Source organism: Eumetopias jubatus, unplaced genomic scaffold (assembly GCF_037043125.1).
Source record: "Eumetopias jubatus isolate StellerSeaLion01/CBP00866 unplaced genomic scaffold, mEumJub1_p1.0 scaffold_7, whole genome shotgun sequence".
NCBI classification, from domain to species: Eukaryota; Metazoa; Chordata; class Mammalia; order Carnivora; family Otariidae; genus Eumetopias; species Eumetopias jubatus.
In genome coordinates this window covers 99218343-99233966 of record NW_028274813.1, presented here as the reverse complement: position 1 = coordinate 99233966, position 15624 = coordinate 99218343, and the positions used below count along the sequence as shown (strand labels likewise).

General features: G+C 35.9%; 1 protein-coding gene across 1 annotated transcript in view; it reads left to right on the top strand.

Annotated features, from left to right (window-relative positions):
• The window catches only part of ADAM10 (ADAM metallopeptidase domain 10), a 133622-nt gene extending 122034 nt beyond the window's left edge, over positions 1-11588 (top strand). The window contains exons 15-16 of the mRNA XM_028100032.2: positions 7427-7553; positions 9338-11588. Of these exons, the coding sequence (XP_027955833.1) occupies positions 7427-7553; positions 9338-9432 (222 nt within the window). The 3' untranslated portion in view covers positions 9433-11588. The remainder of the gene's footprint in view (positions 1-7426; positions 7554-9337) is intronic.
• Positions 11589-15624: the final 4036 nt, after the last annotated feature.

The window sequence follows — 15624 nt, the reverse complement described above, 5'->3', positions numbered from 1 at the left end:
TTTGCTGAGAGTGAGTTGTCAAACACTGAAACATTCATTGAAATGATTATATGGTTGTTTTTCTGGAGATTTTTTTTTAAGATTTTATTTATTTTAAAGAGAGTGTGCATGTGCTTATGCTCGTGCTCATGCACAAGAGGGGAGAGGGGCAGAGGGAGAGAGAGGCAGAGAAGCAGACTCAGCACTGAGTGCAGGGCCTGCCACGGGGCTCCATCCCAGGACCCCGAGATCATGACCTGAGCTGAAATCAAAGAGTCAGATGCTCAAACGACTGAGCCACCCAGGTGTCCCATGGAGATGTTTAAATACAGTAAAGACTATCCTATGTCTGGAGAGACTTGAATATATGTGTTGCTCCTTCCCCCTCACAGTTTTCTTTTGGGTGATACCTGTTTTATCATTTTATAATCCTGTAGGTCCCTTTTGTTTATTTATTTAGATTATTAAATAAAAAACTATTGTAATTAGTACATAATGAATTAGACTGGTAAATTTTGACCTTTTAATTTATAATTTTACTTTTTTTTCCTACTTTGTGTTCTTTTGACCATGTAAATGACTGTGTTGAGTAACATCTCTCTGTTTGCTATGTAGAATTATTTTCTCAGACTTGGTTTAGTGCTTGGTAACTGCAAAGCTGTGTTTTAACTTTTTGGTTATCTTCTCTTTGTCTCTCAAGTTTGACTTAACACCCTTTTATATGTGAAAGGCAAGAGTTGGCGCATAATTTACACTCACTAAATGTTTGTTGAGTAAATGATGGCTCTCCTTTCTTTCATATTCTAGTGGGTGTACCAATTGTGATCTTTTCTCCTATTTTTCATTTGTTAGCCTGCTTTGTATTCTTTCCTCTGATTTTATATATGTATAAAAGAGAAAAGAAGCAATTTCATATTTAACCAATTCTAGGATAATTCTCTTTTAAAAGGAACATTAGAAAATACCCTCCACCAATGGTGGCCATATTTACTACACTCTCAAATACACCATTGTTTTGTTTAGTTTTTCTTGCAGTCTTCTCACCACTGTGATGTTTTGTTTCCCTACACACTAAACTCTGAAGAGCTGCTGTCATTGTCACTGAAACATCTCAAGCTGTGGGCTTTTGCAATATGTAGTTACCTGGGAAAATTTGGAGGAAGTCCAAGAACACTGCTAAAAGGAACTGGAAGTTCTTAAGGACCTGGGTGCCATATTTTATAATGTTTATCGATCTCAGCTGGACCCTCAACTTTTGACTTTTGTTTTCTACAGTTATAAACCATTACTAAATCTAGGCTTTCTCTCCTATGTGCTTCTTTTACTGTCAGACTACTTGCATCTGTATTTAAGACTTTTAGGTACTAAAAAACTAGTATCAGAGATATCAAAACCACTATTTTTTACATCCTCTTTCTGTTGTGAGAGCCTTTTCACACTATTTGTATGTGGGCAATCTAGAAATAACAAATGAGCTGTTTAGAAGTGTTTATAAATTAAGTCGATATTTGGAATAGTGATTCACCTGTAATAACTAGTCCAACAGATACTTTTTTGTGAGACAGGTGCTGAGTTTGTAGGATATAAACTCAGGGAGCTTGTAGTGCAGTTTGGATTAGAGAAGACTAGTGCAGAGAAACTTGTTTTCATTTCTGCCTGGTGTTTTCATAGAAATTAGGGAAGACCTATTTAGGGAATACCTCTTTAAGGAGGTGATACCAAAACTAAATTCTTAAGGACTAGAAATAGAGCGTACAGATGGATGTTTTATGAATAGAGAGCATCTAAAAAGTCACATACGTATGAATTTTTTAAATAAAAACTTTTGTTTTTACTTTTTTTCCTTTTGAAAATGTAATTATCCTTTCTTTTAAATGACAAAGTAATGCATTGAAAAATAAGCCACCTTTTTCCCCTGAAGCCCAGTCTTCTCAAGATGATTTTTTTGGTATATTCTTCGGAAACTATCTATACCATTACAAGAATATATCTATTTCTTTATTTTTTAGAGAGAAAGAGAGCTGAGTGGGTGGGGGGCGGGGGGAGAGAGAGAGAGAGAGAGAGAGAGAGACTGAGACTCTTAAGCAGGCTCCACACCCAGCACAGAGCCCAACATGGGGCTCGATCTCATGATCCTGAGATCATGACCTGAGCTGAAACCAAGAGTCGGATGCCCAACCGATTAGTGCCCATATATATACATATACGTATACATACATATATACATATATGTGCATATATATATGTATATCTATATTTAAATCTATTTATTTATCTTAGCACCAGCAGGAGGGGCAGAGGGAGAGGGAAAGAGAATCCCAAGTAGACCCTGTGCTGAGTACACATCCGACATGGGGCTCGATCTCATCCCTGAGACCACGACCTGAGCTGAAACCAAGAGCTGGTTGCCCAACCAACTGTGCCACCAGGCCCCCCCCCCCCCCACATATATTTTTTTAAAGTGAAATCATATATGTACTTTGCCATACTTTATTGTGCTCAAGTTTTATTTTTTCCTCTCTCCTGCTTAATGGTTTTAGAGAAAGGAGAAAAGGAGAAGCTTTTAAAGAAGGGTTTTACATAGAGGAATGGCATAGTCAGTTCCGTATTTTAGGTAGTTGTAACATTGATGACCATGGGGAAGATGGTTTTGAGCAGAGAAGACTAGAAGGAAGGAAATGTGTTAGAGAATATAATGGACTTTAGGAATAGATGTGATGTAGCTAGCACATCAGCCTGACAGTAGGAAAACATTGATTCTTTGTGCTTATGGATTGGATCACATTGGAGGTGATACTTCCTTCCCAGAGGATATTTGAGAATGTACAGTAGTTATCAAAGTAACTGAAGGGCTCTACCGGCATTTGATGTATGAGGGCCAGGGATGCTAAATTTCCTGTGTTTCCTGAGTGGTTTCATACCACAGTGTCAGCATGTCTATCTACACTGAGTAAGAGGCACTCATCTACATCCTCATCATTGGTTTGCTTGTTTAAGATGTAGTTTCTTGGGCCCTCCACCAGAACAGCCGAATTGGAATTTGTAGGGTTTTGGCCTGAGAATCTGTGTTTTAATAAGCATATCAGAGAATTCTTAGATCTACTCAGTGATAGGAACCATACCTTTATCATGTGAGTGCTGACTATTTGAGCTATTTTCCCAGTCATAGGACTCTCCTTCTACAGCCAGTCATCATATATTCTCAGCTTCCCCCTAGATTCTCAGGCAGGTAGTTAGGATAGAGATTTAGAACTGAAGAGTTAGTGTTAGATGGTATCCATTTAGGTATAGGCTCCAAACTAATGTCCTGTATGTGGGTATAGAACAGGGGTTGAGGGACCACAGCCCAAGGGTCAAATCCAGTCTGCTCCTGTTTTTGTAAATAATGTTTTTTTGGGAAAAAAAAATATGGTCACACTCATTTGTTTGCCTGTTATCTATGGTGGGTTTTGTTCTAGAATGGCAGAAATGAGTAGCTTAACAGAGACAAGTCCAAAATATTTGTTGGTTGGCCCTTTATAGAAAACGTTTGAAAAAAAGAAAAAGAAGAAGATAACAGGAGAGGAAGAAAAGGGGAGTATGTCAGAGGGGGAGACGAACCATGAGAGATGATGGACTCTGAAAAATAAACTGAGGGTTCTAGAGGGGAGGGGGGTGGGGGGATGGGTTAGCCTGGTGATGGGTATTGAGGAGGGCACGTTCTGCATGGAGCACTGGGTGTTATGAACAAACAATGAATCATGGAACACTGCACCAAAAACTAATGATGTAATATATGGTGATTAACATAACAATAAAAAAATTAAAAAAAAAACGTTTGAGAACGTGGTTCTCAGTCTTGGCTGCATAATGGAATAACCTGTGCAGTTTTAATAAAATTACTGATGTCATAGTCCCTCTGCCACCCCATCTGGGTCTGGGATTTGGTCTGGGTATCTTGAGTTTTAAAAGCTTTCTAGGTGATTCTAATGTGCAGCTAAGGAGAACCACTGGTATAGAGCAGGAAGAACACTTGTAGTACTACAAACTGGTGATTTTAGTTCTTTATGTATTTTACTAGGTCAGAGTGTCAAAAATGCAGACAGTGGAGGGAGAAGCAGGTCCTACTTCATTAAGTGCCATATTTAAAAGGCCTCTGGATGCTAGGAACAGGACAGAAGCTGTGCATATAGACTATGGAAAGTTTATGTAACAAGGAAAGGAAATATCCTAAAGACTCCCAGGGAGAGCAATGCTCTGAAAATTATTTTCTGTAGAAAACAAAAGAAAATTTTGGGGGCACCTGGGTGGCTCATGGCTCGGTTAAGCGACTGCCTTCGGCTCAGGTCATGATCCTGGAGTCCCAGGATCAAGTCCCACATCGGGCTCCCTGCTCAGCAGGGAGTCTGCTTCTGCCTCTGACCCTCTCTCCTCTCGTGTTCTCTCTCTCATTCTCTCTGTCTCAGATAAATAAATAAAATCTTTAAAAAAAAAGAAAACAAAAAATTTTAGAAGATTCTCTGGCAATCCTCGGTAAGATACAAGAAGTGGCCTCTGAAAAGTAGATTGTAGACTTGTGGTTTCCAAGCAAGATTCAGCTCTGTAAACAGGTCTTGTATGGTCTGTGCATTATTTTTAGAAATTTTGAGTGAGGTACCAGCATTTAAAAATAGATTTCACATAAAAATTGAGATTTGTTAGCTTTGGAAAAGTCAAATCTTTCAGTAATTAGGCTGAATTGCATTATATCTTACCTTCTCCCTTCCTGAACAGTATATTCCTAAAGCCATTCGGTGTGGCCAAGTAAGGTAGGCCATCCGTGCCAGGTGGGGGGAGCTGTCGTGGCACAGAGCAGGGTGTTAGAGCCTGAGCAGAGTAGGGAGGGTATGGAATGGGGAAGAAGACGAATATGAGGTGTTGTTAAAGCCCAAGCAGGGTGAGAAGGGCACCTTGTGGAGGGCCAACTGGCTTGGGATATCCGAGTATAGGTGTTAGGAGGAGGAGGGTGTCTACATAGGAGGGGCAGTTCTAAAGGGAACCAGGGCTCCTTGGAGAAATGGCTGATTCCAGGGCTGGGGCAGGGAAAGAACAAGATAAACCTAGAACTAATTGTGCCAGAAAGCGAAGTGTTCAAAGACTGGTAGGGACGTGTTCAAAAGCCACACTACGATAGTAACAGATTATAACCCACTGAATAAAATAGGAAACCGTGAGGGATTAATAATGAATGAAATGAATAAATTGAAAGTTTGATGAAGAACGGGATATCTACATAGCTTCAAGTTATGTCCCTACAAAATACTCATTGACTACAAAAAGAGAAGAGTATCCTTATGGTGAAGTTTGGCATATAATACCTTAATCAAGTGATCAAGTTAACACATCAATAACAAGATCAAAAACATGTGTCACCTGATAGGATGCAATGAGAACAATGCAGCATCACTTCTGTGGTCTTCTTACTAAAGATATATGACCGGAGTCTACTCATAGGGTCACATCCAAGAAACCCAAATTGAGGGACATTCCAATACTAAGTAACTGGCCTATAATCTCCCAAAGTGTCAAGGTTATATTTAAGCCAAGGAAAGACTGGACCTTTTCCAGATTGTAGGAGACTGAAGAAACACAGCAGCTAAATGCACCACATAATTCTGATTGGATGGTATTGGGACAAATGGCAAAACTTGATTAGGGTATGAGGATTAAATGGTAGTAATTTATCAGTGCTCATTTACTGATTTTGATAACTGTGTTGTGGTTATCTAGAAAACCCCTTATGTTGTAGAAACTATATGCTAAAATGTTTAGGTATAACAGGGCATTATGCTAGCTAGCACTTTACTCTCAGATAGTTCCAGATTTTAAAAAGTTCTTTGTACTAGCAGCTTTTCTGTAAGTTTGAGATTCTTTTAAAAGAAGTTTTAATAAAGTTTAAATTAAATAAAGTTTAATAAAGTTTAAATAAAACTTAAAAATATGTATGTATATGAAAGGCTTTATGCACACATGAAGTAAGTGGCTTGGGGTATTTTCCGCAACATGTATTTTTATTTTAGTTTTTATTACTTTAATTATGATGCCCTGCTGATAAAGAAAGCAGGATAGAAGTAGTAGGCTATTGTTACAAGACCCCTTATCATAAAAAATCTTAAATGGGAATTTCTTGGGCAATAATTAGCAATAACTATATATATCCCTGTTAAGCCAATGTGAAGGTTATAAAATAACCTTTTAATAAAAGGTATAGTAAACATCATTCAAGATAGTTTTGCATTTTGTATGTTTATTAGTACTTACTGTCTTAAAGTTTAAATATTTTGAATCGCAAAATAGACTTAGAATTTAAGAATAGAAACCATAATTTTTCTATAAATAAGATTATGCCAGTAATTTTTGAAGTTTTTTTTTTTTTTGTCTGTTTGGCTTATTGATTTGTTTAATATGATTTAAGTTAGAAGTGAAATTTTTAGTTCCTTCTTAGACTGGGTAAACTTTGTAGAATATATGTAGCCTTCCACTTTTCATATTAAAAATATGAATATGAATATATATGAATATAAATGAATATATAATAGACATGATATAAATATGTAATGTTTTATATATTGTATGTAATGATAATATATAAAATATAACTAATATATATCATATAAAAATAATTTCCTAACAGTAGTCTGGGGCTTAAATTCCAAATGAAATAGAATAACAGGAAAAGGGAGGGGCTCAAAAAAGATAGAATTTCGATATTAACTTTGATTAGAAAAAATATTTAGTTCGAGATTATTTTAAAAATTTATCTAGAAGTAGAATTTATTTAAAGATTTTTATTTATTTTGACAGAGAGAGAGCGCGCATGCACAAGCAGGGGGAGCAGCAGAGGGAGTGGGAGAAGGAGACTCCCCACTGAGTAGGGAGCCTGATGTTGGGCTTGACCCCAGGACCCCAGGATCATGACCCAAGCTGAAGGCAGACGCTCAACTGATTGAGCTACGCTGGGGCCCCTAGAAGTAAAATTTAAAGCAAGTAATATACCCTCTAAGTCATTAAAGAATGTGAAAGCAAACAGACAGTTTATTAAGAGTAATAGGAAAAAAAAAAGAGGGAAATATTCAAACCAGAAAGTACTTAATAACATTGGGAAACACAATGTAAACTATATGCAGGATGGACCCTAGTTTTGCATGTGAGTTTATCTGTGTGTATGACCAACATAGCTGTTTCTAGAAAAGAGACTGAAAGGAAAGTAAGATTGAGTGGTTTCATCTAGGGTGTGAAATTATGGGCAACTTTTTCCCCCTTTATGCTTCTCATATTTAAAGAAATTAATCTTATATTTGGTATCTGTACACTTCCCAAAGAGCAAATGTTCTTCAAAAATTAAAATGTATTATATATATTTTATGTAATATAAAATATTCTAAAATATTTTACAGTTCTTTCAGTAGAAAAACCTGTTTATTTCTAGGTTTATTGGTGGGCAGTATTGCTTATGGGAATTGCCCTGATCATGCTAATGGCTGGATTTATTAAGATATGCAGTGTTCATACTCCAAGTAGTAATCCAAAGCTGCCTCCTCCTAAACCTCTTCCAGGTAAGATAGTTTGAGCAAGGTATGTATTTTTATAACTCGGAACTGTTCAGCAGGTAGAATTGAATGTTAAGTCTTTAGTAACAAATTATATAGTACTTTCTCTTTGAGGATGAGATTAGTGGATGAATTATTTAGTTGATTTTTAAGTATTTCTTTTTTAATCAATCCAATCTAATGGCTAATTTAATGCTAATCTGTCTTGACTCACTAAAAATATTTAGACTTAGACAATTTTATTTTTGCTTGATACCTGTTTTTTCTTATTTTTCATATTCTAAAATCTTCCCTTTTTTGTTTTTATTATGTTAGGCTACTTCTAAATGATTGATTTTTCTATTCTAATAGCTAGATTCTTTTGTTTCTAATGTTTGTGCTCTTGAAATATTTTCTGGTACATAAATTCATTTTCCCTAGGGGTGATGCTTGTGGGGAAATAGAGATGACAGTCTGTGGATAAGGGCTTAGGATAGAGGCTTCAGTCACCAAGGAACTACAGTTTTACTCTCCATCTCTGAAAACAACTCCTGAGCTTTGGTCTCCACCCTTGACCTCTCACGGAGACACAGCATTGGGAGGAGGCTTTCTTTAGATTAGCTCCAGGGATTTGGAGAAGAAAAGGGTTAGGAAGCAACTACACTAAATTATTTAGTTCCCATCTGTTTGTCCCTCGCCCTTCCCCAAGCTATTTGTGGCTTCTGTGCTGCCCTCAGAACACCCGCCCCAGAACTCTTCACTCTAGATGTGGGGCAGACATGGTGCCGTAACAGTGGCAGAGAACGAGAGCTGAATGGACCGCTGTCCCTCTCCTGCCTCCCCCAGACTTCTCATGAAGCCTCTTGCCTCAGGCCAGGTCTGCTACCCTAAACAGCGTAGTTTAAAACTAGGGGTTTCTTACAACTTTTCCCTCAGCTGCTCCCCTGAATTTACCTATCTTGGGGCAGGAGAGCTCAGTAGTCATGCTTGGGACAGCATCTTGGTTGGAATCAGAGGAAATTTGATTTTGATGTCACTGCTTTTTGTAAATTGACAGTGTTAGCACTGTCAAACTTATATTAATTTCTTAGGGATTTCTAAGGGCCACATGACACTCATTAGCTATGTTAGCAATTATGATCTCATGCAGTATAACAATTTTTTTTACTTGATTTTACTTTAAGCAAATTCCACCTTTAAAAACTTAAAAAAAAAAAAAAAAGACAAACTCTAGCTATCATTGAACCCTTCCCAAAAGCACTTTTACATGAATTGTCATATAACCCTCACAGATTATATAGACAAGACTGTAGGAGTTCATTATCCCTGTTTTACAGACTAGGCATCTGAGTTTCAGAGAAGTTAAGTCATTTGCTCAAAGACTCCGTAATTTATTCCTCATGGATTCTGTCCTCAGAATTCATATTAATCTAATAGTTATGTCTGTTGAGCACTTGAAATGTGGCTAGTTTACATTGAGACGTGTTGTAAATATAAAATACATACCAGACTGGGAAGACTTGGTGTACAAAAAAGAATGAAATAGTTCATTAATACTTTTTTGTATTGATTACCCCTTGAAGTGATAATATTTTGCCTATGTTGGATTAAGTGAAATAAAGTTATTAACATTATTTTGCCTATCTTTTTGACTTTTTTCATTATGGCTACCAGAAAATTTAAAATTACATTTACGGCTTGTATTTCTGTTGGATAGTGCTGATCTAGAACCTTTCTTATTGAATTGGCAGCTTTGTTTTTTAAGATTAAGCACCCAGTAAATCTGTTTTACTTTTGTTTGTGATTCGCAGGCACTTTAAAGAGGAGGAGACCCCCACAGCCCATTCAGCAACCCCAGCGTCAGAGGCCCCGGGAGAGTTATCAAATGGGACACATGAGACGTTAACTGCAGCTTTTGCCTTGGTTCTTCCTAGTGCCTACAATGGGAAAACTTCACTCCAAAGAGACACCTATTAAATCATCATCCCCAAACTAAACCCTCACAAATAACAGTCGGAGAAAAAATGGCAAGAGATCATGTCCTCAGACCAGGTGGAATTACTTAAATTTTAAAGCCTGAAAATTCCAATTTGGGGGTGGGGGGTGGAAAAGGAACCCAATTTTCTTATGGACAGCTATTTTTAACCTAATGGCACAAAGTCTTAGAATATTATTATGTGCCCCGTGTTCCCTGTTCTTCGTTGCTGCATTTTCTTCACTTGCAGGCAAACTTGGCTCTCGATAAACTTTTATCACAAATTGAAATATATATATATTTTTTTCAACTGCCAATCAAGGCTAGGAGGCTCGACCACCTCAACATTGGAGACATCACTTGCCAATGTACATACCTTGTTATATGCAGACATGTATTTCCTACGTACACTGTACTTCTGTGTGCAATTGTAAACAGAAATTGCAATATGGATGTTTCTTTGTATTATAAAATTTTTCCGCTCTTAATGAAAAATTACTGTTTAATTGACATACTCAGGATAACAGAGAATGGTGGTATTCAGTGGTCCAGGATTCTGTAATGCTTTACACAGGCAGTTTTGAAGTGAGACTCAATTTACCTTTTTATAATGATGGAGTTGGTTCTGATACTCCTCTTGTCTTCACCCCATGGCTGCTAAGAGCATAGGAGTGACTACGTTGAAGGACACAGTTAAGTGTGCAAACTGGATGTGCGCAGCATACTACTTCAGAGTCCGTTCTTACGTAAATGTCTGATTTCTGCTTATTTTAAACTTTCTAATTCAATTCCGGTTTTGAAATTTTAATCACGCTTTGGTAGAAATTATGTCAATGAAATGATTTTTTTTTATTTGTAGCCTGTTATTTGTGTTTTCCATATATCTAAAGTATGCTAATTGTGTTTTTGGTTTTCTCTGATATGGAAAAGAAAAAGCTGTGTCTTTTATTTTATCAAAATATTAGAACAGTTTTTTCAGCATACTATCACTGATCATTGGTAACCACTAAAGAAGGGTGATTTGTTCAACTAGTAGTTAAAATTGTAGATAGGCCTTCTGACATTTTTTTCCTTAAAATATTTTAACAACAGTGAAGGTGAAACAGCACAATGTCCCATTCCAAATTTATTTTTTAAACAGATGTAAATAACTGGCTTTTTAAAGAAAGAAAGCAAAAGCATTTAATGTAGTAACAGGCTTATTGCTATGCAGGAATGGAAGGGGGCATTACAACAAAGTTTTAAGCTTGTGACATATTTATTGCTTCTGTTTTCCAACTACATCACTTAAATTAGAAGTAAACAGCTATGATTTTTCTGGCTTCACATAGGAGGCAAATTTAGAGAACGTTGAAAAGATTTGTGTTTTGGCTTTTTTTTTCCTTTTTGTTTCTTAAGAGTATAAGGTTTACACAATCATTCTCATAATGTGACGCAAGCCAGCAAGGCCAAAAATGCTAGAGAAAATAATGGGATCTCTTCCTTGTAAACTTGTACAGTATGTGGTGACTTTTTTCAAAATACAGCTTTTTGTACATGATTTAGAGACAAATTTTGTACATGAAACCCCAGATAGACTATAAATAATTCTAGACCAACAAGTAGGTAGATATGTATGTAATTGCTTTTAAATCATTTAAATGCCTTTGTTTTTGGACTGTGCAAAAGTTGGAAGTGGGTTTGCATTTCTAAAATGGTGACTTTTATTCTGCAAGAGTTCTTAGTAACTTCTTGAGTGTGGTAGACTTTGGAACATGTACATTTTTTGCTTGTAATGTTATCCTGTGGTAGGGTTTTGGCAGGTACCCACTGCCCTATTTTATTTTGAGTCTAAGTTAAATGTTTTCTGACAAGAGATACGTGCACTGAACTCTTTCCACTGCAAATCAAAATGTGGTAAAAGCAAAAGGATCAAGACAAATGAGATCTAATACTACTGTCAGTTTAATGTCCACTGTGTTTTATACAGTATCTTTTTGTTCACTTTGGAAATTTTTACTAAAAATTGCAAAAAATAAAGTATTGTGCAAAGATGTAAGGTTTTTTGAAACTTGAAATGCATTAATAAATAGACTTGATGAAATCAACTTGAAGGTTCCATACTCTTTGAACTCTGAGAAGTATCAAAAGGAGCTTCCCGCAAGGCAGCTTTTCCTTACTAACTGAGAGATGATTAAGCAGAGAGAGGATTGACTCCACACACATACAGATAGTTTTATTCCAGGTTAGGAGTCTATGAAAAAAATGTATGATTAGATATCTCTGTATCTACATACAATGATCATTTAAAAAAAACATTCATCTGATCTCAACTGCTTTACACTACTTCTAATCAATATTCAAAATGTTTAAAAGACTTCGTCTTGGTAGATGAGCAGAGTCATTTTGGAAACCGTGGTCTTACATATATTTTGCGAAGTTTTGAATACTAAGTACCTCATTTATTTTAAAAGTCTATTGTAGTAGTATGTTTTAAAATTCGGAGCCACATTTCCTGTTTTATCATATTCATAGCAAATAAGGAGAGAACCGACATTTCAGTCTTAACTAGAAAAAGAGTTATAAGCCCAGACTGGTGACCTGCACAGAATAATCTGCCCCAAATTCTTTTTTTTAAATCAAGACCAGCTATAAATAAATAGTATTTGTTAAATGAGTAAATATGCGATACTTTTTAATTACTTTGATTTATAAACATCAAAGTATATATCATGTTTAATTTTGTTTGTGAAGCCATTAATACTAATTAATTCAGATGATTGCAAATTTGTTGTTTTTACTTACCGTTGAATACTTAAATTTGTTTAGAATGTTTTTCCCCCTGAGTTTTCTAAATTCCAGCAACAATTCACAAAACAAAATCAATAAAATAAACTGTTATGATTTTTGGACTTGGTGTTCCCTGTAGCTTCAGGAAAGATCATACTGTTTGGGGAAGGACTTTTTAAAGGGAAAGATGACTTTATCTGGTCAGTCTTATTTTCTGAGGAGTCTTCAGCACTTTGTGCTTTGGGTACTTAGTTTTTATCATATTCACAGGCTAGTGAAAACTGAAGATTTCTCCAAACTGAGCAAACTACTTTTAAGCTCTTTTTCTCTCCGTGTGGCTGGTACATTTTAAGATGAATAATTATTATTTCTCCCAAGATGGGATTCGTGTCCTTGGCAGCTGTGCAGTTGTGGGTGCTTGGGCTTGAAAAGGCTTTTAATTTCTTGTTAAGTATTTCTAATGGAAAGTGTTAAGAGGGTCGGTGTAGTAAATGCATTACAAAACTGGACAGCCCTTCTTCAGGGGTATAAGAGGAGATGATGTTCATTATCCAGAATTAAAAGGTCAGTGTCTCCCCAAACTGGAGAGCAAGTTGCATATGGTTTTAAAGCAGCTGCCAGGGACAATTCATCTTTAAAGAAGTCTAAATTTGCAATAAATTGTAGTTTCTTGAAAAACAGTTTGACTTCTAAGTAATAAATATGGTCAGTTTGCCCCACAGAGCTCAGCTTCAGTTTCGACATTTCTGATTTTATGTTCTTGATTAAAAACAACTCCTATTTAATTATTTTTCCATTTATTACCAGTTTAGTTTTTCCATGATTGTTTCTGTATCCAGCCCTTCATATTATTAGGATACAAAATGAGCCCTTGTGTGCTATATTGCGATATTATTTGTATGTTTAAGAGATACACATGTGTGCACTATTTTCAGTAGAAATTCATATATTTTATAATTGATAAGCTCTTCAGAGTGTGTGTTCTCTCCCATAAAAAGCAGTGGGATGCTAGGTAAAATGGAGGGTTGAATAAAATATTTATAGCCTCCGCTCTTTCCTAAAATCTCCACTAAAGCCACAGTGACTGGGGAAAGAAAAGAGCATAATCCGGCAAGGATAAGGAATACTGAAGCAAAGACAACAAGAACACAATTTTTGAAACTGGAAAGCAGGTGAAGTAGTATCTGACTTGTCAGGCCCAGGGAAGCCAAGTCCTAAGCCAGCAGTAGAAAATGAGAATGTTCAGATTGGGGGATATAGCTTACAAGACTTCTTTCTATGCATGTGGTTAAAGGCATGTTATGAACACTTCTGTACCCACCCTTCTTATTTAACAATACACTGATAGAGTATCTACATCATTTTAATGACTATAAATGTTTAATTCTAATGATTTATTCTGTGGATGTACTTACTGTACATTCTTAAAATTAACCAGTTCCCTCTTGTTTGCCTATTTAGGTTTTTAGATCATTTATTATTTTAAACAGCCCTTCAAGGAAAATGCCTAAGCCTAATAAAATAAATACCTAAAAGTGGAATTGTTGGGCTAAAGGTTTTTTAGAGGTCATGGATAAAAATTATGATATTGTCTTTCAGAGAGATGGTACCAAGTTATATTCCTACCATTATCATATAAGAGTACTTCCACCATTAGCATATTATATGCTTTTTTCAAAATAATCTCTATAGCCAACATGGGGCTCCAAGATCAAGAGTTTCATGCTTTACTGAGCCAGCCAGGCACCTCAGCATATTATATAATTTTTTTTTTTAAATCTGAGAGCCCCATGCTTAAAAATTCACATATATGCAGCTACATGAATTTATTAGAAACAGTAGAAAACTCCTGCTTGATTGACTTTATTAGCTTTGAACATAATTCAAGTGAAGGTCAAACATAGTGCCCCATTTGTGGTCTCTAAGTGCCATTTTCTTCAAAGAAACGGGACTTCCTTGATGAATGACTTATTCCAGGTCTAGAGAAAGAAATGTACAAGAAGAGCCTAAAAACCACTCTGTCATACCAGAAAGCAAATAGCCATTAGAAATTTGTCAGAAAAGATTCAGGAGGCACCTTAAAGAAGTTCCCACTGGCCAAAGCTGAGATAATTTTAGCATCAATAAGGATAACATCTGCAAGAAATTGAAGCTCATGTTATGTTTAAGAGTGTACAAAATCATAGTTACCTTTGGAATATGCTCTTAAAGAAATATACCCAGCTAAGAAGTTAAAGAGGAAGGGTAGGATATCACCGTTTTACCTCACAATGATTAATGGATCTAGGCAATGATCACCAGTAACTGCTAACCCCACAGAGAGAGCAAACATTTTGTGCCTCTTAACGGAAATACATATACCACTTATGAAGCAGATTCGACCAAAAGTCGAATCTGATGCTGATTGAGCTCCATAACTGTTCACCTCTTTACTAGAAATACAGAAAAGAAAGGAACATGTTAATTGATACCACAAGAAATTCAATCAGCAAAATCCAGACTCTGGAAGACTATAGGACCAATAACCCTATTTGTTCAATAACTGAATTGCAAGGAAAAAAAAGATGGATTAAAAGAGACTGAAGACATATATCTACCAATACAATTTATGGGCTTTTTTGGATCTTGATTTGAATAAACGTAAAAAAAAATGAGACCATTGGGGAAATCTGGAAATAACTGGATATTTTTGACGACTTTGAGGAGTTTTACGGTTATTTTTAGGTGTGATAATGGTGTTGTGGTTACATTTTTACAAGGAGCCCTACTAGAGATGCAAATTGAAATACTTAAAAATGAAATAATACAGCATTTAGGATCTGCTTAAAAATAATTGAGGAGTTGGAGCTGGGTAGTGTGTGGGAATACAGATGACCATGAGTTGATAATTACTGAAACTGGGTGATGGGTACTAGGGAATTCATTATACAGGTACTATTTTCTCTACCTGTGTTTATGTTAGAAATTTCCCATAAATGTTTTTTTAAGTATGAATCAAATTCATACAGAAACTCATTTTTATTTCAACAACCATTCATGATAATAGCCTATATTTACAATGAGTTTTTATAATGATTTTTTTTTACTGGAATTAAACTTGAATCAGTCAAGCTAACATAATTAATTATATTCTGCTCCAGTTACAATGAATGATTAACTGATTTCAACTGCTAGGGTAAATGCTTGAAGCTGTCGGTCATTCAGCAGTCATAGCAAGCAGGCCATTCCATCCCTCTTTGTGCACTAGTTTTTGTTTGTCTTATTTATTCACATTTAACCTGTGTGTCCTATAGTAGAAGAAATAGAATAAATAACTAGAAATAGAATAAATCATTTCTTGTTGAAATGATAAGG